The sequence below is a fragment of the Salmo salar genome, chromosome ssa20 (assembly GCF_905237065.1).
Source record: "Salmo salar chromosome ssa20, Ssal_v3.1, whole genome shotgun sequence".
Taxonomy (NCBI): Eukaryota; Metazoa; Chordata; class Actinopteri; order Salmoniformes; family Salmonidae; genus Salmo; species Salmo salar.
This window is the reverse complement of record NC_059461.1, coordinates 8,526,959-8,552,686: the sequence shown is the minus strand read 5'-3', so window position 1 is coordinate 8,552,686 and position 25,728 is coordinate 8,526,959. Positions and strand designations below refer to the sequence as shown.

Below are 25,728 nucleotides of genomic sequence, written 5' to 3'. Positions count from 1 at the left end.
ACTACTCAGGAACCTCCCCAGCTCCTGGTTGGTCCTCTCCACCTGTCCGTTGGACTGAGGCTGGTACCCGGATGTCAGGCTGACCGTGACCCCCAGCTTCTCCATGAAGGCTCTCCATACATGCAACGCGAATTGGGGACCACGGTTGGAGACTGTCCTCCGGAAGGCCATAGTGCTGGAAGACCTGCTGAAACAGTGCCTCGGCGACCTGGAGAGTGGTAGGGAGACCAGAGAGAGGGATAAAACAGCTTAATTTGGAGAATCTGTCCACAACCATTACAGTGGTGAAACCATCAGACAATGGAAGATCAGTGACAAAATCTATCGACAGATGGGTCCAAGGCCACTGAGGCACGGGGAGGGGAAGGAGTTTCCCTGCTGGAGCGTTCCGGGGTGACTTGGTTTGGGCTCATACCAAGCAGGAGTTGACATGGCGGGCGACGTCCTGCGCCGGGGTGGGCCACCAGTACTTAACGGAGATGGATTGAGTGGTGCGGGTGATACCTGGGTTTCCAGCGGCAAGGGATGTGTGCGCGGCAAGGGACTGGCCATGACCTGACCGCATCTACCTTCCTTTCCTCCATAACCAGTCCCTGCGGACTGATCCGATATCCAAAGAAGGAGACGGCGACCTGATGGAACCCAAGCATGTCCCGAAACACCTCCAACACCGACGGAGCTTTAGATAATCGATAAGGCATCACCAGGTACTCGTAGTGCTGAGACCGCGCTGAAGGCCCTCTTCCATTCATCCCCCTCCTGGATGCGGATCAAATTGTAGGCACTCCGCAGGTTCAGCTTGACGATAAACTGGGCCCCGCGTAGCTGTTTAATGGTGGCCAGCACCAATGGGAGGGGGTAGCAGTACTTGGTGGTGATGGCATTGAGACCTCTGTAGTCAATGCACAGATGACGAACCCCTCCCCTCCTTCTTGGCCATGCAGAAGAAACCTGCCGATGCAGGGGAGGTGGATGGGCAGGTGAAGAGCCTCCTGGATGTACTCCTCCATAGCTTTGGCTTCAGCCACCAGCGGGGTAGATGCGGAGGTGCAGTGTCTCTTAGCAGGTCGATGGCACAGTCCCAGGGACATTGAGGAGGGAGACGGGTGGCACGACCCTTAGAGAAAACCTCCCGGAGATCCTGGTAAACCTCCGGGATGTCGGCCTGGAGGGTAACCACAGGACTCTCAACCGAGGTGGAACCACAGGGTAATGGAAAGCAGGTCTTCCGGGTGCCCAGTCTGTAATCTCCATCCTCTGCCAGGAGATGGTGGGGTCGTGGCTTTGGAGCCACGGGAAGCTGAGGATAACTTTTGTGTACGGGTGCCTGGATGATGAGGAAAGGGAGGCTTTCTTGGTGCAGGGGTCCAACGGTGATTGTGTGTGTGACTGTGCCAGATCCCAGTGGTCGGTTATCCAGTGCTTGAACCGGAAACAGAGAGGAGAACGGGTATGATGTTGTCTTCAGGGAGGAGGCAAAGGCCTGGTCAATAAAATTCCCTGCGGCACCTTAATCCACTAGAGCTGTGGAAACAACATATTACAGCCAGCCAGCTAGTGAAAACGGTACTAAAAAGGGTTTGGTGAAGGTGATGGATGATTACCGTCCATTTGCTCTAATGACTCTTGGGTTAGAACGTAGCGGGCACCTTTAAAGCTGGTGTCCCTCCTGGCCACAATAGGGACAGAGCCCCAGTTGTCTCTGACGGCATCGCACAGCGTGTGGCTCCATGGGTTCATGACTCAGATTAGTCAACGAAGAAGGGAGAGAGGTGATGGGAGTGCCGGTTATCCTGAAGGAGGTTATCCAGATGGATGTCCATCTCAACGAGTGAGTGTTGTCGTGGGATGCCAGCTCCGCAATCCTCTTCTGAATAAGGTGCGGAGCGCGGGGTCATTCCATCTGCTGGATGCTCCCACTGTACAAAATCTGAGGCCGTTCTTCGCAGCAGTCTGGTCGTCCTGTTGTAGTTGGAGTAGGCGCTCACCCCCCTTTCTGCCCTCCAGTGGATGATCGAAGACTCCTCTGAACAGAGCCATGAACCTCCCATAGGCACCCAGCTCCTCCTCTCTCGCAGACGGCCGTAGCCCATTCCAATGCCCGCCGGGTCAATAGTGAAATAACCGTGGCAACCTTGGACCTCTCGGTGGTGGAGCTCCCATTTCATGAGCAAAGTACAGGGAGCACTGGAGGAGGAAGCAATGGCATTTGGATGCAATTCCGTCATTTATCTGTAAGGGACAAACGGGCATCGCTGACCTGGGCAGACTGCTGAATGGGCTGGGGTGCTAGGTCGACTCATGGTAGAGGATCCTCCGCTCGTTGGGGGAGACGCCCCTTGGGAACATCTAGTCGTTGAAGAATGCGAAGGACCTCATCCTTCGCAAGTCCCCAGTTGTGCCAGCTCATCGTGGAGTGGGCAAAGTACAGTACCAGTCAAAAGTTTGAACACACCTACTCATTCTAAGGGTTTTCTTTATTTTTACTATTTTCTACATTGTGCAATAATAGTGAAGACAAACTGAAATAACACATGGCATCATGTAGTAACCAAAAAAGTGTTTAAACAAATCAATATATTTTAGATTCTTCAAAGTAGCCACCCTTTGCCTTGATGCCAGCTTTGCACACTCTTGGCATTCTCTCAACCAGCTTCACCTGGAATGCTTTTCCAACAGTCTTGAAGGAGTTCCCACATATATGCTGAGCACTTGTTGGCTGCTTTTCCTTCAATCTGCATCTAACTCATCCCAAACCATCTCAATTGAGTTGAGGTCGGGTGATTGTGGAGGGCAGGTCATCTGATGCAGCACTCCATCACTCTCCTTCTTGGTCAAATAATTAAACGGTAGCAGTAAAATAACAGCAAAAGCGAGGCTATATACAGGGGGTAAGGGTACAGAGTCAATGTGCGGGGGCTCCGGTTAGTTAAGGTAATTGAGGTAATATGTAAATGTGGATAGAGTTAAAGTGATCATGCATAGATAAGCAGAGTAAAAGAGGGGTCTGGGTAGCCCTTTTGATTAGCTGTTCAGAAGTCTTATGGCTTGGGGGTAGAAGCTGTTAAGAAGCCTTTTGGACCTTGACATGGCGCTCCGGTACCGCTTACCGTGCGGTAGCAGAGAGAACAGTCTATGACTAGGGTGGCTGGAGTCTTTGACAATTTTTAGGGCCTTCTTCTGACACCGCCTGGTATAGTGGTCCTGGATGGCGGGAAGCTTGGCCCCAATGATTTACTGGGCTGTACCCACTACCCTCAGTAGTGCCTTGCGGTCAGAGGCCGAGCAGTTGCCAAACCAGGCAGTGATGCAACCAGTCAGGAAGCTGTCAATACTCATAAATGACTCTAAACCCTACCAGTCACTATGAGCCCCAAGTGGCCCAAATCTTGGGCTCTTTAATATTTAGCTTGTTATATATGCAGTTGAAGTCGGACGTTTACATACACCTTAGCCAAATACATTTAAACTCAGTTTTTCACAATTCATGACATTTTCATTCGTAGTAAAAATGTCCTGTCTTAGGTCAGTTAGGATCACCACTTCATTTTAAGAATGTGAAATGTCAGAATAATAGTAGAGAGAGTGATACATTTCAGCTTTTATTTCTTTCATCACATTCCCAGTGGGTCAGAAGTTTACATGCTACCAAAACCTAATTGAGTGTATTGCCTTTAAATTGTTTAACTTGGGTCAAACATTTCAGGTAGCCTTCCACAAGCTTCCCACAATAAGTTGGTTGAGTTTTGGCCAATTCCTCTTGACAGAGCTGGTGTAACTGAGGCAGGTTTGTAGGCCTCCTCGCTCGCACTCGCTTTTTCAGTTCTGCCCACAAATTGTCTGTAGGATTGAAGTCAGGGCTTTGTGTTGGCCACTCCAATACATTGGCATTGTTGTCCTTAAGCCATTTTGCCACAACTTTGGAAGTTGTCTATTTGGAAGACCCATTTGCGACCAAGCTTTAACTTCCTGACTGATGTCTTGATGTTGCTTCAATATATCCACAATTTTCCTGCCTCATGATGCCATCTATTTTGTGCAGTGCACCAGTCCCTCCTGCAGCAAAGCACCCCCACAACATGATGCTGCCACCCCCGTGTTTCACGGTTGGGATGGTGTTCTTCGGCTTGCAAGCCTCCCTCTTTTTCCTCCAAACATAACGATGGTCATTATGGCCATTTTTGTTTCATCAGACCAGAGGACATTTCTCCAAAAAGTACAATCTTTATTCCCATGTGCAGTTGCAAACTGTAGTCTGGCTTTTTTTTATGGCGGTTTTGGAGCAGTGGCTTCTTCCTTGCTGAGCGGCCTTTCAGGTTATGTCGGGTGTGTGTGTGTGTGTGTGTGTGTGTGTGTGTGTGACTCGTTTTACTGTGGATATAGATACTTTTGTACCTGTTTCCTCCAGCATCTTCACAAGGTCCTTTGCGTTGTTCTGGAATTGATTTGCACTTTTCGCACCAAAGTACGTTTATCTCTTGGAGACAGAACGCGTCTCCTTCCTGAGTGGTATGATGGCTGCGTGGTCCCATGGTGTTTACACTTGTGTACTATTGTTTGTACAGATGAATGTGGTAACTTCATACGTTTGGAAATTTCTCCCAAGGATGAACCAGACTTGTGGAGGTCTATAATTTTTTTTCTGAGGTCTTGGCTGATTTGATTTTCCCGTGATGTCAAGCAAAGAGGCACTGAGTTTGAAGGTAGGCCTTGAAATACATCCACAGGTACACCTCCAATTGACTGAAATTAAGTCAATTAGCCTATCAGAAGCTTCTAAAGCCATGAAATAATTTTCTGGAATTTTCCAAGCTGTTTAAAGGCACAGTCAACTTAGTGTATGTAAACTTCTGACCCACTGGAATTGTGATACAGTGAAATAATCTGTCTGTAAACAATTGTTGCAAAAATTACTTGTGTCATGCACAAAGTAGATATCCTAACCAACTTGCCAAAACTATAGTTTGTTAACAAGAAATTTGGAGTGGTTGAAAAACACGTTTCAATGACTCCAACCTAAGTGTATGTAAACTACCGACTTAAACTGTGTGTGTATATGATATTATGAATAAAAACGGAGGAGTTGTCACATGCAGTTATAGAAAATATATGGGAATGTCTGCACAATCCAAACTTACAACCAACTGATTGCAGCACTACCACAAAAATGGAGGAGGCAAGTGGAAAAGGGAGTAGGTAGGGAACTTGTTTGCCTGTCATATATTAAAGATCCAAATTGGCTGAAAGGAATTGGATTAATAGAAAAATAAACCAGTTTCATTTGAGGACAAAAATGTTGATAGCTGTGCCATACAAGTTGCAAAATGAATGCGAAGAGAATTTCGATGTACCGATTCCATGGCACATGGTTTATGAACTCGTCCAAAAAAACACTTGATTCAACACTTGATTTTTTTTCAATTTCAATTATATAACATTCTTGCCACCAACAAAATCCTATATATATGGGGCATACAACAATCTCAGCTCTGTAGATCAATAGGGGCAATACCAAAATAAATTATCTATGTAGCTTGTTTCTGGTCACAGGTTCAGGTATGGTTAAAAAAAATCACAACATGCACTTAAAATTAACCTTACAAATGGCAGTGTTGGGCAAATTGGGAGAGCCATCGTCAGTCAATAAATGATACTCGTAGGAAAGATGTATCTTTAGCTCACAATTTCTGGATACGATTTTAGAAAGGTTAAAAAATTGTTAAACATCACGGCACAATTGAAAAATATATGGCACATGGAAACCAAACGAGGGGGGTGGTCTATGGATGGGCTGAATGTGGCTGAGGGTTTGGATTAAAGAGCCCATGTTTGGTAATGTATTATTATGTGACTGCTTTATAGACAAGTACCATGTATGCAAAATGTATATGTAGCAAAAAAGCTGTTAAAAATAAAAAATATTTGTCCTCTGTGGAGGGGTTAATAAAAAAAAAAACGCTCAAATAAGCAAAGACAAACGACAGTCCATTACTTTAACCCTTTATACTTCTACCCATATATGGGTTGAAAATTGCATATTTGAGCACTGATACGCGCCTAAATTGGAACGCAGTGGCTATACAGTAACATGCTATAAATGACGTCAGACAGCGCTGTATGGGTTTGACTGACAGACGTTTTGAACTTGAGCACTGCACGTGACAAGAAGTTGCCTCTTCCCTCCCGCTACTTGGGAAACTTTTGCACATTTTTGGTTGTCCAAGTGAGGGAAATGCTGTACATTTTTAGAAGAGTCTCTGTATTTTGAAAGATGTGACATTGAAGATTGTAATAAATACCGCTTTGATTTCGTACAAGCAAGCCAAACACACGTAAGGCGCTTCACTTTTTTTTTTTTTGCTACGGAACACGCACCTGAATGCACACGACTCCTTTCTGTGCACATGAAAAATCGGATTCTCTGAATTGCCCTGTGAAAGCATAACACTAAGATCGTATTTTATAACTTAGCTAGTCATGTTAGCGATAGAACAAGCTTTCAAATGATGCCCACCTGACCCGGATTGCGATCTATAATGGGCCGTTTTTGGATTGTGTAAACAACATTGTGTCATGGCGGGGATGGATGCAGGGTTGGGTTCCAAACACAAAAAACTTCAAGTGTGCTTGCTCTAGATCCTCAACGACACAGCTAGGAGAGCTAATAAAAGCAGCTTATAGTTAAACTCTTCTTTGAGTCATACAAGTGCATTGAAATTAATTACGAACTGTGCACACTTTGAAGATGTTAGGTTCTCTACATTTGATACATACATGCGACTTCTATCAGAATACGAAGATCACATTGAAAAGACTGGTCTAGACGGACCACTTCAGGACGTGGTCAGGGATGCATCGTATGTGGATCTCTTCTCAGTCTGGACGCAATCAGGCTACCGAAAATGCATACAGTGGGCGACGTCATCAGCACTCCTCCCACAAGTCTCCAGAAAACCGAGAGGCACCTTTTCATTATAATGTTGGAGGAAATGCGTTCCTAGCGTGTGAGGAATGTGTTTGCTGGCTTTATAAATGCTAGCTAATATTTATATATATTTTTTGGTGGGGGCTAGAGTTATTCTAACCTGTTTGCAATTATTTTAGTGTTGCTTGCTGGCTATCTACAGGCTTGTTAGCTACAGTAGTTAGCTAGTGACATCAGTTGTGGCTGTGTTATCATATTTTGCCTATTCCACTGTTTGTAGAATGCATACTTTTATTTATATATATGAGAGAGAGAGAGCACAAATGGTAGACACATTTAAATGTAGGTATAGACGCAGGACGCGTTCGGAACTCTATGATCAGAATACTAAAGCTGCATGAACTGTAAAGTCTAGACACGTAGTCCTCTCACTCAAACCCGTGTCATTTTTTTTGTCTTAAGTTGCATCTTCCCCAAATTTTCATAACATAATGTTTGGTTTCAGTATTGTGTCAGGAACTGTTTGGACTAATAATTTTCCCATATTCTCCAAATTGTTGCCTTTCAATTGCTACCATGCTTATGCATTGCATATTTCTTCTGTAAGAAACATTTAAATGTAGCATTATCCATATAGGACAATTCCCACAAGTGTAAAGGTTTAAGGTTATACTGGAGGGTCTGGCTGATTCCTGTTGATGGCTGTGTGAATACCTATTGGTGTAAATTCCCCAGAGGAGACTGTGGGAGCTGAGAGTGTCAGAGGCTCTGGCCGGGGCAGGACTGGACTGAGGTTGGCCGGGCCGGCTGTTGAAAGGGGCCTCTGTTGCTGAGAGAGGTACTGAAAGGCCTGGACAGCCTGTTCTCCCCTCTGCCTCCGGACGATGATGTCAGTGGAACAAACCCTCAGACAGGGTGATGTCATGCTACCCCTTACCCACCAGCTCGTGATTAGGGGTCACTAGCACAGGGTCACAGAAGGAGTGGGGGTCTGGGGTGCTGAAACGGTGCCCTTTTTAAGTTGGCTGACTGACTCTGGGACTGCTTCACATAAGGCTGCCTGTCTGCCTGTTGTGTTGTGAAACTCTTATCCTGCACCTGCTGCATGCAGGCACATTTTCTCTCTCCCACTCTCTCTTGTGGATCATTCCTCTAAAAGCTGTGAAAAAGCTATTGCAGTCTCCCCCTTTTGGCTCCTGGACAGTTTTCACTTTCAAATTAAATTTGCTGCTTTGGGCTGCCGATGGACGACAGCCCAGTTAACACTCAGCTGGAGGGGGAGAGGGAGAAAATAAGAAATTGGAGAGGGAGGGTCAGAGGGAGACCGAGAGATGTGCAGAAAAGAGAAGGAGACCCACAAGCACTGCACAAAAGCCTTCCTTGTGTGAAGAAGCAGATTGCCATGGCCTTCCTCCAGCAGGGGAACCGTATGGGCGTCTAATCTCTTCATCACTGAGAGACAAAGGTTAAGCCAGTTTACTGTAGTGCTGGAGGAGAGAAGCAGCAGGGCAGAGGAAGGAGCGCAGCAGGCCTTTTTCATTGGCTCTGGGAAACACACAGCTCAGTCCCCATTGGCTGAGCAGGACACTTGTCTGTCACAAAGACCCCTTGTTAACCACTGCTCAGCCAAGACCCTCTCAAAGTGTCATTGGTCAGTGTGTCAGGTCACCGGTCATGTTCGTTAGATAATGTGTCAGGGACACTTAGTCTGAACTTAAGCCCCCTTGAATCCTCAGTTGTTGACCACGGCTGTCTAATGCCTGTTGCTGAGAGAATCTAGAAGGATCCATTTAGGATTCCATGTACTACAATAGTTGAATAATACCAGATACAGTATGTGTCATTATGTAAAATGTCAAACACTTCTTGCAGTCCAAGCGGACAGTTGAAAACCAAAACCTCCCATTTTGTTACTTAAACAAACCGAACACAGCCTTCCATGTGGTGTTCTGATTTAATGGTCCATTTTACTGTTCGTACACTCACAATGAGTGTTGTTAAAAAAACACAACTTTTCCTGACTGAAATGTGCCCTTGCCACTAGGAAGGAAATAGACCACGTTATGTCTCATAATAACATTGACTATCAAGACGAAATCCATCAAAAGTTGCACAAACACAGAGCGATGGATGGATGGATGGATGGACGGACAGAAAGCAGGACGGAGAGAACTAAGACGGGATACTTGGCTGTTGATGTGTATGACGAGGAAGGAAGGGAACTCTAGGGACTAACTGCTCAGATGGGAAGAGAGATGGTTGTTTGTTTGGAAAGCATTTTTGCCAGTGACAGAGTAAATAGGAAGGAAGAGGTCTCAGTGGGACACCGCTAGAGAGTTTAGGCAGACCAATGGAATGCCCGCAGAGAAATGCAAGGCATCAGACTATGATTGCATCCCAAATGGCACCCTCTTTCTTTCATAGTGCACTAGCGCTCCATAGGGCCCTGATCAAATGTAGTGCCCTATATAGGGTTCCATTTGGGATGTAACTTAGGTCCTCTGTTGTTGACATTTGAGCACATCAAACGTGACCATTTATTCAGTATTGACGTAATATGGTGTCATTTGAGGATCACAGTTGGGATTTTTGAAACTCATTCGTGGTCCTTTGGTTAGACTCTCCATTTTATCACTTACTGTATGCTGTCAGTGTGCAGTTATTTGTTTTATGTATCTGTTTCTCTTGTGTCTGTTTTTTTGTTGTTGTGGGAGTCCATGTGTGTGTGGGAGTCCCTGTATGTGAGTTTGTGTGTGGTTGTTGTTATTTAGTGTGTATGGCAGTGTAGTCGGCTTTCCAGTACCCCAGTGTTCCGAGGGTAAAGTGAAGTGAGGCTAACGCTTGGTAGGTTGCTCTCTGGCCATGTGCCCACTGCTTCCTGGAACTCTAATCCTATTACCTGCAAGATATTTACTGCTCTAACTCAGTTGTCCTGGCCTATCTACATACATACATACATACATACATACATACATACATACATACACACACACACACACACACACACAATGTTTATTTTATTTTTCTCCCGATTTCTATCTTGTCTTATCGCTGCAACGGGCACGGGAGGCAAAGGTCGAGTCATGCGTCCTCTGAAACATGACCCTGCAAATAGCGCTTCTTAACACTTGCCCGCTTAACCCGGAAGCCAGCCGCACCAATGTGTTGGAGGAAACACCGTTTAACTGACGGCTGAGGTCAGCCTGCAGGCGCCTGGCCCGTCACAAGAAGTCGCTAGAGCGCGATGAGTCAAGTAAAGCCACACCCCGGCCAAACCCTCCGCTAACCCGGACGACGCTGGGCCAATTGTCGCCGGCCCTATGGGACTCCAGATCACGGCCGGTTGTGATACAGCTCGGGATCGAACCTGGGTCTGTAGCCTTAGACCGCTGTGCCACTCGGGAGGTAACAAGCTTTTTATAAACGGTCTTCTGTCTCTTGTTGTTAACTGTCTTTAATCCTACATGCAATCCAAAAGCATCCTTCTGTGTTGTTGATGATGCTACAGTAGACTTGTTGTTGACGGCTGTTTGACCACGCTGCCCCTGGCTCTTAGCTGTGTGTGGGAGTCATCATAGTACTCAAAGTGAAGCGGTTACCATGACAAACCGTAACCTCAGTCTTTAGCCGGAGGTGAAGAGATCTGTTGACAGAATAGACGTGGAGATGGGTTATGCGTGAGTGTATTTGTGTAGAAGCAAAGCCAAAACAGGCCCGCTCTTGTTCCGTCCTATCCTTTCTACACCTCATCATTAATATCTTTATCTGTTTTTCATTCCCTTTCTTTGCGCAACCATATACTTACTCAACACCGGCTCTCCTCTCTGTCTCCTATTCTCTCCCATCCTATCCCACCCCATCCATCCATGTTGCCATCCTTCCACCTCTCCTCCCAGTGCCATTTTGTTTGTCTGTCTGTCTGTCTGGGTAAAGAGGGAAGGAACAGTGTGACTGACGGGAGGAAGTCAGGCCAGGTCTCCCCTGATCCAAGCATGTAGTAATTTAAGACCTGTTGGATTGGCTATAAAAATAGAACCTCTGATTCACTTATTAGCTGCTTAAATCTGATGGTAATAATTAACTTAAAGGCTGCAGGTAGGCTATAATACATTTTACATTTTAGTCATTTAGCAGACGCTCTTATCCAGAGCGACTTACAGTAGTGAATGCATACATTTCATACATTTTTTTTTTTTTCCTGTGCTGGCCCCCCGTGCATTGTAAGACTTGTCTTTAGCATGTATGACTGATAATAAGTTCAATCTCATAATGATCCTGAATTTACAGCCTATTATTAGCCATATGTATGCTTATAACAAGTTATATAAAACATTATATAGGCAATACCTAAAGTATTGTATTGATGGAATGTTTTTTGTCTTCAGGGCACCATTTGTAAATGAGACACTGGTCTCAATTGGGTTCCCCTGAATATATATATATATATGTGTGTGTGTGTGTGTGTGTGTGTGTGTATATATATGTGTGTATATATGTGTGTATATATACACACACACACACACACACACATATATATATATATGCATGTTGATGAAAATGTATTAAATAAATGACCAATCTGATATGCTTCCTGACTGATCCAACAGTTAACCAGTGCCCATATCAACTAGAAATATTGCTAGTTGATGATGGGCACTGGAGACGCCATTGCCTCTAGGTGTGTGTCTAGGCTAGTAGACATTCATTTATGATTAGGCCTAAGGAGGGCTGTCCCCTATTACATTTTTTTTATATAATAATCTTGGTTGACCAAGAGTCTTTCGACCAATCGACTGGTTGAAATTCTTAAACGTGTATTTTTCCATATACTGTAGACACACCCTGTGTTTTAATAAAATCAACTAATATGTAAGCTACTGAGCTTGGCTGATGCTTTAAGCACACTGATTTAAATAATTAAGACATACACATTACTCAAGAGGGAGCCAGAGATCAAGATATCCTAACCGGAAGAACAAAAACATGTCCCAAACCACCACCACCCACTGCTGCTGGCCTTCACAGATTTTGCCATTACACTCCCGAAGTTGTCGGTAATAGACTACACCAGGGGTCAGCAAACTTTTCCATTTGGAGTGCCAATTTCTTACCCTTTCTACCAATCTACATGTCAGTTATGATTTTCATATGCACATTTTCATGGAACAGTTTTAATTGATTTTATAATAAATTTGTCATATCTCAAAATATAAATTATACAAATCTAAAAGTAACTTATATTGCCATTGCCAACTAGCCTACATAAAGCCAACAAATAAAAAAAATTGCGGCCTGCAGGTAGAAAATAAATAACATTGGCTATGCATGGCCTGTTTGCAAGGAACTTGAAAAGTTGTATTAACTTGGTCCAGCCCAAATGCTAACAAACTGGCAACATTGTATAAAATATTCTGGACCCTCCAAGTTTCCTGCGCAAGGGATAAGAAGTAATCAGGTAGGCCTATTTTTATGATGTTTCCACCTGATCAGAGCATTACATTTTTTTCACCTTTCAACCCGTGGATATCGAAGGGGAGAGAGCTGGAAAGATTTGTTCAAATAGGCTACATTGAGGAACTGTTGTCATTCTTAGTGGATGTAAAAACACACTTTTGTTTACTTGCTGTTTTAATGTGAAGAGAAATTTATTTGAGAAGCTCCACAACTCATTAGTGGTGGTGAGTTAAGACAATCAGAAATACTATCAGATCCCTAAATGGGCGCATATATTTGCGCGCAGGCCAGGTTGCCTAGGCCTAATTCAATGCATAATCAGGTGCACGTCTTTACTCAACATTAACAAGAGCGCTCCAAATAAAACACCATGAATAAATTGACAACTCGTAAATGGAATGAAATAAGTGTAAGCCTACTGTAGGTTGTGTGCTCTGCAAACAACGTGTCCACTCCGACAATGAGAAATGTAAAATACTGTTATAATAATATATTGAATGCATTAACAGAAATGATGTGAATTAAAGGTAAATGTACTACTGGTAATACTGGTGTGCCATCCCCATGGCCTCCGCAATGGAATAGTCCACTGAGACCGGCATCAATCAAAGACGTGCCATACATTTGAATTGTTTTTGCAACTGCTAGACTAAAAAAATTCTCGGTTGACCAACAGCCTTGACCAAACAATCGACCAGTCGACTAAATGGGGTCGGCCCTAGTCCTAAGTAAGTTGATTAGGCTGTTGATTTGTTAAACGCCTGCCTCTTGAATGGGTAAATCCATTTGAAATAAGTCACTTTTTGACAGCACCCCTTTTTGATTTGAATGAAACCTTCCATACTTTGTGCTCAGAAAGTGACTTTTTGGAGCTGAATGCCAAAACATTCAAGAGATGAAGGTGCTCAAAGTTTCCCCATTTTGCATACCCCACCATACCATGAGACATCCATGTCTTCCTCACTGAAAAAGATAAATGGTTGAGATTGATACCATTTTAAAATCTTACAAACAGGGTTTTACAAATATTGTATAATTCTTTAGAAAAACTAATTGTAATCAAAATTGTCCTTTTGTTAACATCAATGATCTAAAATCGCTTAAACTTTTTTTCATATTCACAAATGCTGTAGCTTAGACCTTATTTTACATCATCTAAGGTTGTTGTGTTGTGTCCCCCATCGGTTGAGATACAACATGCTCTTGAAAACAGTGTGGTTGTCATGTTTTGGACTAGTCTCAGGTTGCCATACCTCCAAAATCACACATCGTTGTCACAATCCTGCAATAAGGAGGGGAAGGGGTTCTGTCTATGTGTCTGTTTCTGTGTTGTATTCTCAAATGAACATTTCCTTTTTATCTAGTTGTAAGATCTCCAATCTGTTTTATTTGATTGTCACTCTTAGTATACAGTGCATTCGGAAAGTATTCAGACCCCTTGACCAACCGGCTCGATTCGGTCTTATGTAGCAAAATATGAAACTGTTTTTTTTATTTTTTATATTGGTTAAAAGTACAGACTCAGAGCTAGAAAATTATATGTACACTACAGTTGAGGAACAATGGGAAAGAAATTCTGCTTTGTGAAATTGGTAAACTTGTAACCTCACTTTTGTGAAAATGGCCCTTGTTTTGGTACCTACTGGAGAGCTCTTCTTTGTCTACACCCATTCAGCATCTTTCACACCCTTTTAAGCTTTAGCCCCACCCATCTCTTTAAGGATTCACATGTGAGGCTATGTACTAAACAACCAAAGATTAAGACTAAAGGCTGGTTTAATCTACACGTGTGTTTGTAAATTTAATCTGGAGTGCCAGAGTGTGCACTGGATGTTCGTAAACTCTGTTGTCAGATTGGCCGTTCGCTCTGTCCGAAAGGTAGGGTTGATCCGAGCGTTCTGACCTAACTGCTTGGGTGCTTGACTACTGCTGTCTGGCTAACGTTGGCTAGCTTGCTATCTACTTCCAGACACAAATGAGAGAACAGCTCACTCTGACCATTTTACTCACACTAGCAGAGCTGGTTAGGCTGTTTTTATGTTATCCAGAACGTTGGTGACTTCAACTGTGCTGCTGGCAACAATTTAATTATGCTTTTTTTGCCAAAGCTCACTGACACCGGCCATATTCAACGGGTGTTGAGCTGGGTAAATTCATCAGTTATTCTGCACACTAAGACGAGAGTGCTCTGAAATCTGAGTAGATAGCCAGAGTGAATTTACCTGCTACGTCTATCGACAGTTGTCACAGTGACCATCATAAACTTTCTATTGAAATGGTTACTTGCATAGTGTAGTCTTTTGTTTAGACATGTAGCTAGCTGGCTAAACAATAAAGCATAATCCCAACTCATAACGTTACTACCCTGCATGAATCTGCAGGTAGCTAACCAACCAGGTGCAATGTTAGCTAGCTAACATTAGGCTATAACTAGCAATGCAAATGGCCTTGAGATACGAATAATATTACAACACAGTAACATTAGCTAGCTAGGTAACAGTACACTTTAACTGGAAATGAAAATGACTTACTGGCATGGTTGCCCTTAGTTTGAAAATCTATCCGAAGACAGATTTTTTTTATACAACAGCCTTCTCTTTTCGACTCCCTCCAAGTATTTGCAATCAAACACCTGAATTTTCTCCTTCACCTTAGCTGTCATACTCTGCTTCCACCGGGCATTCCACTGATGTCAAAACTCGGTCCTCCAGAAAGTGGAGAGCATTATCAACACTTTTGCAGTTCTTCGCGATATCTTTTTATTTATTTTTAAAGCCACGTTTGAAATGATTACCTACAAGTACTGAGCTGCTCATCTTATAGACAGAAGTGCGCTACATGGCAGACCAATCTGAACTCCTCTCTCGGCATGTCCAGTCCATCCATTATTTCAGCCAATCATGGCTAGCAGGAAGGTTCCTGCCTTTTCCATTGGCTAAACCAACTAGGCTCGTAATTTAACAATTGTTTTCATATTAACAGATGGCATACAAGTTTGTTATTAAGGCACATGAAAGTTCACATGTTGCATAAGGCATTTCTGTCAAACAACACATTTTGATTAAAATACATGTTTACGATCAAATGCCTCCCCTGTGAAGTAGGCGCGACATACACCCAGTTTCCTGAAACAAGTCACAGAGGCTTTTAGATGATTGATGGTAAAGCTGCAATATGTAACTTTTTGGGCGAACCTGATCAAATTCACATAGAAATGTGAGTTATATCTGGCCGTCTCATTCAAGGCAAGTCTAAGAAGCAGTAGACATGTTCTATGTGTGCGATTTCTATGCTTCAAACACCAGCTTCAAACAGCTGAAAATACAATATTTTTGGTTATTGACAATATATTTCACAGCGGTTTAGTTGGTACAAGCATTCTCTACACTACGCATTGCTTGTTTTGTCACACAAATTGAAATTAGGGGAACTATTAGAATTCTAGCAACCAGGAAATGGCTGAGCGATTTCTGCATATTGCACCTTTTTTTTTAAAGGTTTAAAAATGTAATATTTGTTATAAAAAAAAATATATCAATAAATAATAGAATTGTTAACTTTAAGCTTTTAAATTGTATCATACTCATCCGTTTTTATCTTTTCTGGTGAGACATGGATTTCCTATGGTGGGTTATGCAAAATGTAACTTTGAGCACCTTTTATTACCTTATTGGCATTAACGTCCAAAAAGTCCGTTTCTGACCACTTCTTCCTTGGGTAAACATATCTTGAACGTTTTGTTGAAATCAAAAGGGAAGCTGTCAAAAAGTGATTTAATTCAAATGGATTTGCCCTAAACGTATGTCAGAGCATGCAGTCGCTGTATTTGAAGCTTGTTTGTTTTCACATTTAATTATGTAGGGCTCATCCGTTTACTCTGCTCTCATTTCCAGCAGGCTGCAAAACGCGTCCATTCATCACCAGCCACCGCGCGATGTGCATCAGCGCGCACCAACTTCCCAGCGCACCCACAAGGCCATGCAATTTAGCAAATACCAGGGAATTCAGGCGGATGTTTTATTTCTAGAGTAGGGTTGGTTCAAATATAGTTTATTTGTTTGAAATGTCAAACATCGACTATTTAGATTTTTCTATTTGCATATTTCGCATGGTATTGAGGTGAAATGTTGTCACAGTGCCTTGTTTTTAAATACGGATTTTGATTTGGATATATTATAGTGTGTGTCATATTTTCCCAACATAACCTACCACAGGTTGATCATTTTTAGACACATTCTAGGCAATGACGGGTCCAGAAACTCACAACTGCCACACCAAGTCTCCAAATGGCAAACAGGCGATGATGAAATCTTGAAATGTATTTGATTGAGCGATAGAAATTTGGCGAGAGACTTTAGGGATTTACGGTACTGTCGTGACAGTAGTTTAGCTGTGGACTAATGAGCGGTAAGAAAACAATGCAAGCCTACCTTTAACACAGATACGATTTGAGTAATTTGGTATTGCTCGGGAAAAGTGACTGACTGTTTCATGTGTCACTATTTCGAAAACTGCACATGCAGTCTCTTTTATAATGGACGGATATAGGCACAGTCAGCAACGGATTTGACATACACACGTACCTTATTTTCAAACCGTGCCCACGCTCCAGCCGCCTTTGCCGGTGTGCGCACACAGCACACCCGCCTCCTCAGCCGCCTCTCCGGTTAGTCCTCCCCGGCAGTCAGTCTTTACCCGTCCGGTGCTGAAGAGCGAGTCGGAGGGGCTACGGATGACAGCGCAGAGATGAGGTCGGGCAGATGACCGCCACATTCTCCGCTGGTCCTGCGCAAGCCAGGGTTATCCGTTTTTTGGGGGAACGGACCACAATAATACAAAAACATAAACTGTAGTAGCCTAGGCTACAACCTTTTCTGAAGATGAATGGATATTCTGTCAATGGATTTATTATATCTTGAGGAATCAAAGAGTTCTGGGTGTGCGGGCTGTTTGGGACGTTACTTGTAACCTGGTATTGCATAAGTGTGTTGTTGTTTGGAGATTTGGAGAGTCTTCGTCCTTGAACTACCATGGCCAGCGTGAATAAGAATCTGCGGGTAAGTATAGTGGCTTTATGTTAACCTAAGTAGTTAGGCAACATAACCATATATGGTTATAATTTCATAGGCGTTTCTAGAGGAAAGGTTGCAATGCTTTGATTTAGAATACTTGATAGAGGCTACACCGTTGTCTGTCCTTCTGCCATAAAATCAATGACAACAGTCCGTCATTACATAAATACAAGTGGCAAGTGCAATTGTTGTAGCTCATTGTACAGCAGTGAAAGCCCATTAAGTCATGTTATGGAGAAACCCCATGGCGACAAGAACGTGCGTCTCTCATACTGCAAGGAGACGCATTCAGAGCATGCACCACCATGCCCTATTGACGGTTGTTCTCGGCGGTGACGTTAATAGCAGAGTAGATAATTTTCTATGAACGATATATACACACACACACACAGTGTCTGGCTGTGGCATAGCGCTCATGTGGTTGGGTCACCAGGTATATGGGTTGTAATTGGGATACTCTGGTGTTCAGTGGGACATTGTCTGACATTCTTTCAAGTGGAACAATGCAGCTACTATGCTTTTTAACTACATTTCAGTCATCAATGCATTTCCGGACTGTGGAGAGCTCTAGATGCCTTGAGCTTCCGGAAAAGGCAAAGGCTTATAGCTGTGGCAGAATCTCTCACTATCTCTCATTGACCACACTGTGATAAAGGACATGCTCATCTGTATTTTGGACCTGTCTAGTCATATCTCAATGTGGACTTGTGGTGTTCGATGATCTGCTAGGTTGTCTGGGCTCCAGTCACATGCCAGCATCACCAGAGAGCTACAGCAGCATATAACTGTCTAGGGTTGCTGAAACCACATCTGATGCCTGATTAGCCAAATACCCCATTACAGATCATTTTGGGATTGCACCTTTTCCTCAATGACAGACTCCTTCCTGCAGTGTGTGTGTGTGTGACATAAGCACATTTCTTTGTGTACGCTTGCGTGTGTGTGTGTGTGTGTGTGTGTGTGTGCCCTATACGGATGCCTTGTACTTTAATATGGAAAGGTCACTTGCGTTCTGATACACAGAGACTGCGATAGCTAGAATGACAAGATGGAAAAGAGCAGACTCACTATCGCTCTACATCTCCATTCCCTGTTCTTGGGAGGCGATCATCTCTCACAGAAAATAGCACTGTTCCCTGAGATGCATCCCAATCTTGACTCCCATGGCACATCTTCCTTAGGACAGAAAGCACTATCTTGTAGAAGTGGACAATCATTCTGGTTGTGTTTTTTCCTGGGCTGCAGAGTGCCATACAGGCAGTGTGATGGATGTGTGAGGACCTGCAGGGGGATAGATTGATGTGTATGTAGATAATGACTCCACCAGCCAGTGGTATACTGTAGACAGACGGGTAATGCAGTGTCGGCATGCATCTCTGCTAGCAGACATGATTTGTGTTACACAGATCTGTGTCTGTTTTGAAACGTGTGTGTGTGTGTGTGTGTGTGTTTTTACCACAATCCACACGTTACGCTGCTTTCCTTTCTCCTGCCAGACCGTTATTAGATTGTGTGTTAATGAAGATTGTGTGTTGTTTTGAGTAGTGGTGAGAACACCACACACACACTGGTGGAGACTGAATTAGGTCAGCACACACACGAACATCATACCAAAGTCGTCATTTGTGTCCCTGACCCAGCAAGCACACTGGGTCTATTAAGGTGCAGAGATATGATGGGAATCTGGCGAGGTTTAATAGTGCAGGCCTTCAGCGCTATGCCTCCCTGATATTAAAAGCCCGGCCACACTGAATCAATACTAATATTATCACAGACTGTTCTTACACACACACACACACACACACACACACACACACAGCACTGACCATACATATATGCTCATACACTTTAAGAGGGAGAAAGACTTTTACACAGTACATAGGAGGTATTCAAGTAAGAGATTGGGCTGTGTGTGTGTGTGTGCACGCACATGGGTGATTCTGAAGGAGAGAGACCCAGAGGGAGCCTCCAAGCCAGCCTCGCCGCCTGCTCCAATGCGGAGAATGTGAATCAGCCATGGTGCACACATTCCGTTAGGCATCCGAGCCAGCGGTCATCTACTGTTACAACAGGCGGCAGTAGGACATTACCTAATTTCTGCCTGCGTAGACCTTTTATACCTCCAGCGCGCATGACGGTCACAAGGTGTTGTAGTAATTTGCAGATGTGGGTGGGCATCTATTTTTAATAAGTCCATTTTGAATATACACCATCAAAAATAAATCCATTATTAATTAGTTTAGGCAGGTCCTGAGAAATATTAAGACTAATAAAATGTATTTTCAAAATAATCGAATAGTATATTTTGAGTTTAACCTCTTTTAATTAGGCCTATGTTACTGGTCTGTGCAGCCATGGCTGCGCCATCCAAATGAAATCAATAGTTTATTTTGTTCATTAAACAGACAAGACACACCTACCCGATCACAGTCAACATACAGCCTCTAGTAAGAATATAATATATACACACAGTACCAGTGAAAAGTTTGGACACACCTACTCATTCAAGGGTTTTTCTTTACTCTTACTATTTTCTACATAGAAGAATAATAGTGACGACATCAACTATGAAATAACACATAGGGAATCATGTAGTAACCAAAAAAGTGTTAAACAAATAAAAATGTTTTATATTTGAGATTCTTGAAAGTAGCCACCCTTTGCCTTAATGACAGCTTTCACACTCTTGGTATTCTCTCAACCAGCTTCACCTGGAATGCTTTTCCAACAGTCTTGAAGGAGTTCCCACATATGCTGAGCACTTGTTGGCTGCCTTTCCTTCACTCTGCGGTCCAACTCATCCCAAACCATCTCAATTGAGTTGATGTCGGGTTATTGTGGAGGCCTGGCCATCAATCGTCGTCTTGGTCAAATAGCCCTTATACAGCCTGGCGGTGTGTTGGGTCATTGTCCTTTTTGAAAAACAAATGATATTCCCACTTAGCGCAAACCAGATGGGATGGCGTATCGCTGCAGAATGCTGTGGTAGCCATGCTGGTTAAGTGTGCCTTGAATTCTAAATAAATCACTGACAGTGTCACCAGCAAAGCACTCCTACACCATCACACCTCCTCCATGCTTCGCGGTGGGAACTACACATGCGGAGACCATCAGTTCACCTACTCTGCGTCACAGACACACTGCGGTTGGAACCAAAAATCTCAAATTTGGACTAAAGGACAGATTTCCACCGGTCTAATGTCCATTGCTCGTGTTTCTAGGCCCAAGCAAGTCTCTTCTTATTGGTGTCCTTTAGTAGTGGTTTCTTTGCAGCAATTTTATCATGAAGGCCTGATTTCACGCAGTCTCCTCTGAACAGTTGATGTTGATGTGTCTGTTACTTGAATTTTGTGAAGCATTTATTTGGGCTGCAATTTCTGAGGCTGGTAACTCTAATGAACTTATCTTATACCTGCAGCAGAGGTAACTCTGGGTCTTCCTTTCCTGTGGCGGTCCTAATGAGAGCCAGTTTCATCATAGCGCTTGATGGTTTTTGCGACTGCACTTGAAGAAACTTCATGTCTTAAAGTAATGATGGACTGTCGTTTTCTCTTTGCTTATTTGAGCTGTTCTTGCCATAATATGGATTTGTTCTTTTACCAAAAAGGGCTACCTTCTGTATACCACCCCTTCCTTGTCACAACACAACTCATTGGCTCAAACGCATTAACCTGTTGGGGCTAGGGGGCAGTATTTTCACGGCTGGATAAAAAACGTACCCGATTTAATCTGGTTACTACTCCTGCCCAGAAACTAGAATATGCATATAATTAGTAGATTTGGATAGAAAACACTCCAACGTTTCTAAAACTGTTTGAATGGTGTCTGTGAGTATAACAGAACTCATATGGCAGGCCAAAACCTGAGAAGATTCCATACAGGAAGTCTGTCTGACAATTTGTTTTCTTTCTGTGGCATCTCTATTGAAAATACAGCATCTCTGCTGTAACGTGACATTTTCTAAGGCTTCCATTGGCTCTCAGAAGGTGCCAGAAAGTGGAATGACGTCTCTCCAGTCTCTGGGCGAAAAACAGCAGGAGATTTTGTGTGGTCAGGCTGAGAACAGTGACACTGGAGATGCGCGTTCATGTGAATTCTCCATGTTTTTCTTTCTCTCTTTGAATGAATACAACGTCGCCCGGTTGGAATATTAGCGCTATTTTACGAGAAATTGCATAAAAAATTGATTTTAAACAGAGTTTGACATGCTTCGAAGTACGGTAATGGAATATTTTGATTTTTTTTGTCACGAAAGCGCTCGCGCGTCACCCTTTGGATTGTGACCTGAACGCACGAACAAAACGGAGGTATTTGGATATAACAATGGATTATTTGGAACCAAAACAACATTTGTTGTTGAAGTAAAATGTAAGTAGAAGTCCTGGGAGTGCATTCTGACGAAGAAGAAGCAAAGGTAATCCAATTTTTCTTATAGTAAATCTGAGTTTGGTGAGGGCCAAACTTGGTGGGTGTCAAAATAGCTAGCCGTGATGGCCGAGCTATGTACTCAGAATATTGCAAAATGTGCTTTCGCCGAAAAGCTATTTTAAAATCTGACACCGCGATTGCATAAAGGAGTTCTGTATCTATAATTCTTTATATGATTGTTATGTATTCTGTGAACGTTAATCGTGAGTAATTTAGTAAATTCACCGGAAGTTTGCGGTGGGTATGCTAGTTCTGAACATCACATGCTAAAGTAAAAAGCTGTTTTTTGATATAAATATGAACTTGATTGAACAAAACATGCATGTATTGTATAACATAATGTCCCAGGAGTGTCATCTGATGAAGATCACCAAAGGTTAGTGCTGCATTTTAGCTGTGGTTTTGGTTTTTGTGACATATATGCTTGCTTTGAAAATGGCTGTGTGATTATTTTTGGCAGGGTGCTCCTGACATAATCTAATGTTTTGCTTTCGCTGTAAAGCCTTTTTGAAATCGGACAATGTGGTTAGATTAACGAGAGTCTTGTCTTTAAAATGGTGTAAAATAGTCATATGTTTGAGAAATTGAAGTTATAGCATTTGAGGTATTTGTATTTCGTGCCACGCGATTCCACTGGCTGTTGACTAGGGTGCCCAGGGAGGTTAAGGAAAGAAATTCGACAAATTAACTTAAAACCTCTTACATCTAGACGTTCCGCTAGCGGAACACCTGCTCCAATATCCAATGATAGGCGTGGCGCGAATGACAAATTCCTCAAAAATACAAAAACGTCAGTTTTTCAAACATATGACTATTTCACAGCATTTTAAAGACAAGACTCTCCTTTATCTAACCACACTGTCCGATTTCAAAAAGGCTTTACAGCGAAAGCAAAACATTAGATTATGTCAGCAGAGTACCAAGCCAGAAATAATCAGACACCCATTTTTCAAGCTAGCATATAATGTCACAAAAAACAAAACCACAGCTAAATGCAGCACTAACCTTTTGATGATCTTCATCAGATGACAACCCTAGGACATTGTTATACAATGCATGCATGTTTTGTTCAATCAAGTTCATATTTATATCAAAAAACAGCTTTTTACATTAGCATGTGACGTTCAGAACTAGCATACCCCCCGCAAACATCCGGTGAATTTACTAAATTACTCACGATAAACGTTCACAAAAAACATAACAATTATTTTAAGAATTATAAAGAAGTAAAGAAGGGTCGTGCGCATGGCGCAATTCGTGACAAAAAAATTCTAAATATTCCATTACCGTACTTCGAAGCATGTCAACCGCTGTTTAAAATCAATTTTTATGCCATTTTTCTCGTAGAAAAGCGATAATATTCCGACCGGTTATCTCCTTTTCGGCAAACAGAGGAAAAAATCACAAAGACTGGGGCAGTCAGGTCACGCGCATAAGCCCATAGTCCCTTGATCGGCCACTTGAGAAAGGCGATAATGTGTTTCAGCCTGGGGCTGGGATGACGACATTCAGGTTTTTCCCGGGCTCTGAGCGCCTATGGACGACGTAGGAAGTGTCACGTTAGAGCAGAGATCCTTAGTAAAAGATAGAGATGGCAAAGAAGTTCCAGAAATGGTCAGACAGGCCACTTCCTGTAAAGGAATCTCTCAGGTTTTGACCTGCCATTTGAGTTCTGTTATACTCACAGACACCATTCAAACAGTTTTAGAAACTTTAGGGTGTTTTCTATCCATATATAATAAGTATATGCATATTCTAGTTACTGGGTAGGATTAGTAACCAGATTAAATAGGGTACGTTTTTTATCCAGACGTGAAAATACTGCCCCCTAGCCATAAGAGGTTAACAAGGCACACCTGTTAATTGAAATGCATTCCAGTTGACTACCTCATGAAGCTGGTTGAAAAAATGCAAAGCTGTCAAGGCAAAGGGTGGCTACTTTGAACAATCTCATATATATTTTGATTTGTTTAACACTTTTTTGGTTACTACATGATTCCATATGCGTTATTTCATAGTTTGATGTCTTCACTTAATATTCTACAATGTAGAAAATAGTAAACGTAAAGAAAAACCCTTGAATGAGTAGTTGTGTCCAAACTTGACTGTTACTGTATAATGGATTTATTGTGATGGTGTATATTGGTTTTTAAATTTAAATGGATATTTTAACGGCGCACATCAGCAGCAGCTTGTATGCGGTTTGTATGCATTGAGACCTGGAGATGCTAAATGTGTTTGTTAATTAACTGTAGATTACCGTGAGACCGGCAGTCTTTTGCGTGACAATAACCGGCTGAGAAAATGTCATGACCACCACAGCCCTAGGCAGAACTTTACTGAAATTATTACTAGGACATTTGGCAGCAATAAAAGTTTTGACTTTGATACCAGCAATACCTTTCAGGTATAAAAAGAAGGCGTGAAAAAGTTGGATGTATGGTTAAGTTGGCGGAAAAGGGGATAAGGCAGACAGACTCACGTGACCCAATTTATTTTCTCTATCTTAACGCACGCACACACACGTAAACAAAAATATACGCAGACACTGACAGATCGACAAATGGAATACAAATGTGTTTGTATGCATGCTTTCCTTCAAGTTTGCATGTGCATTTTCTGCAAGGATGTGAAATGCGTAATTGAGAGATGATTTGGAAAAAGAGGACAAAAGAGAAGACTGATTGGTTTGCAAGTGCAGACACACACACACACACGAGCGGACACACACTTAAGAGTGTGGGCCATTAGTAACTAGAGGTTCCTGAGTGCCCTGAAGTGGCACAGAGTAATAGAGACTTGGAGCTCATTTTGCAACTATATACTTTGGCAATATTTTACCTAAAACACTGATGTGAATGTTGACCTATTATAACTGTATCCATCACTAATATCTTACATATTTTCTTTTTTTGTTACTGTAAGTAGTGTTAACTAGCGCTAGTCTGCTGTACATGCCCCAACACTCCAGTATTTTTCATCTTAGCGTTTGTTCTGCATCTTTTTAAAGGTGCGCTCTGCAGAAATCACTCAGCCATTTACTGGTTGCTTAAATTCTAATAGTTTGCCTAATATCAGTTTCTGACATAACAAGGAAGTATAATGTAGAGAATCATTGTACCATCTAAACTGCTGTGAAATATTTTTCCCATAACGTAAACAACAATGTTGTATTTTCAGCTGTTTGATGCTGGTCAAAAAAAAGAAGTAAAAGACGCAAAAACTAAACTTAAGAACGGAAAGCATAGAAATGGCGCTCATAGAACAGATGTACCGCTTCTTAGACTTGTGTTCAGTGAGAATGACATACAGTGGTTGCTTAACTAAAAGTTTTGAGATTATGCTGCGGGACTTAGAGGTAATTTGTGGTTTAGTACGGTACCCTGTGTCACTGCTTCATAGCTTCAGACCACCGCAAAGTGGGAGTTAGAGCACTGATTATGCTTTTGGGTCCCAAGGGTCCCATATAGATTGCAAAATAGTTGGGAAGAGATTTTCGATGGCACGTGGTTTATGTATTGACACGCAATTTTCCGTTCCTCCTGAACAATAGTGTAAAAATTGCTATTCCTCTGTCTTACACCACAAAAAAATACAATTTTGTTTCTACTTGATCAGAACAAGCTGTAACTGGATTGTAGCATATTACTTAATAAAACTGTTGTTACACTAAGGTTTTTATTCTAAGAGAAATGAAAATGACCTGCACCTGAATGCCATGTACAGTATTATAGTCTCTAAAAGAGAAAATATTACCACCGTTTTCTACGCATGTCACTTTCCTTTCGTAATGCATCCTTACTTACAAAGTTATTATTAGATATTCTCACAGCGCACATCTGTAAATCC

The 25,728-nt window shown here is 42.5% G+C and overlaps 1 protein-coding gene across 3 annotated transcripts in view; it reads left to right on the top strand.

The window, feature by feature from the left end:
• The window catches only part of LOC106580158 (rhotekin), a 90,233-nt gene that overhangs the window by 14,936 nt on the left and 49,569 nt on the right, over positions 1-25,728 (top strand). Inside the window, exon 1 of one of the 3 annotated variants that reach the window (XM_014160905.2) lies at positions 16,312-17,436. The exons of the other annotated variants lie outside the window; for them this stretch is intronic. Coding sequence (XP_014016380.1) covers positions 17,410-17,436 — 27 coding nt within the window. The 5' untranslated portion in view covers positions 16,312-17,409. Of the gene's footprint in view, positions 1-16,311; positions 17,437-25,728 lie in introns of those variants that run through there. 3 annotated transcript variants of the gene reach the window in all.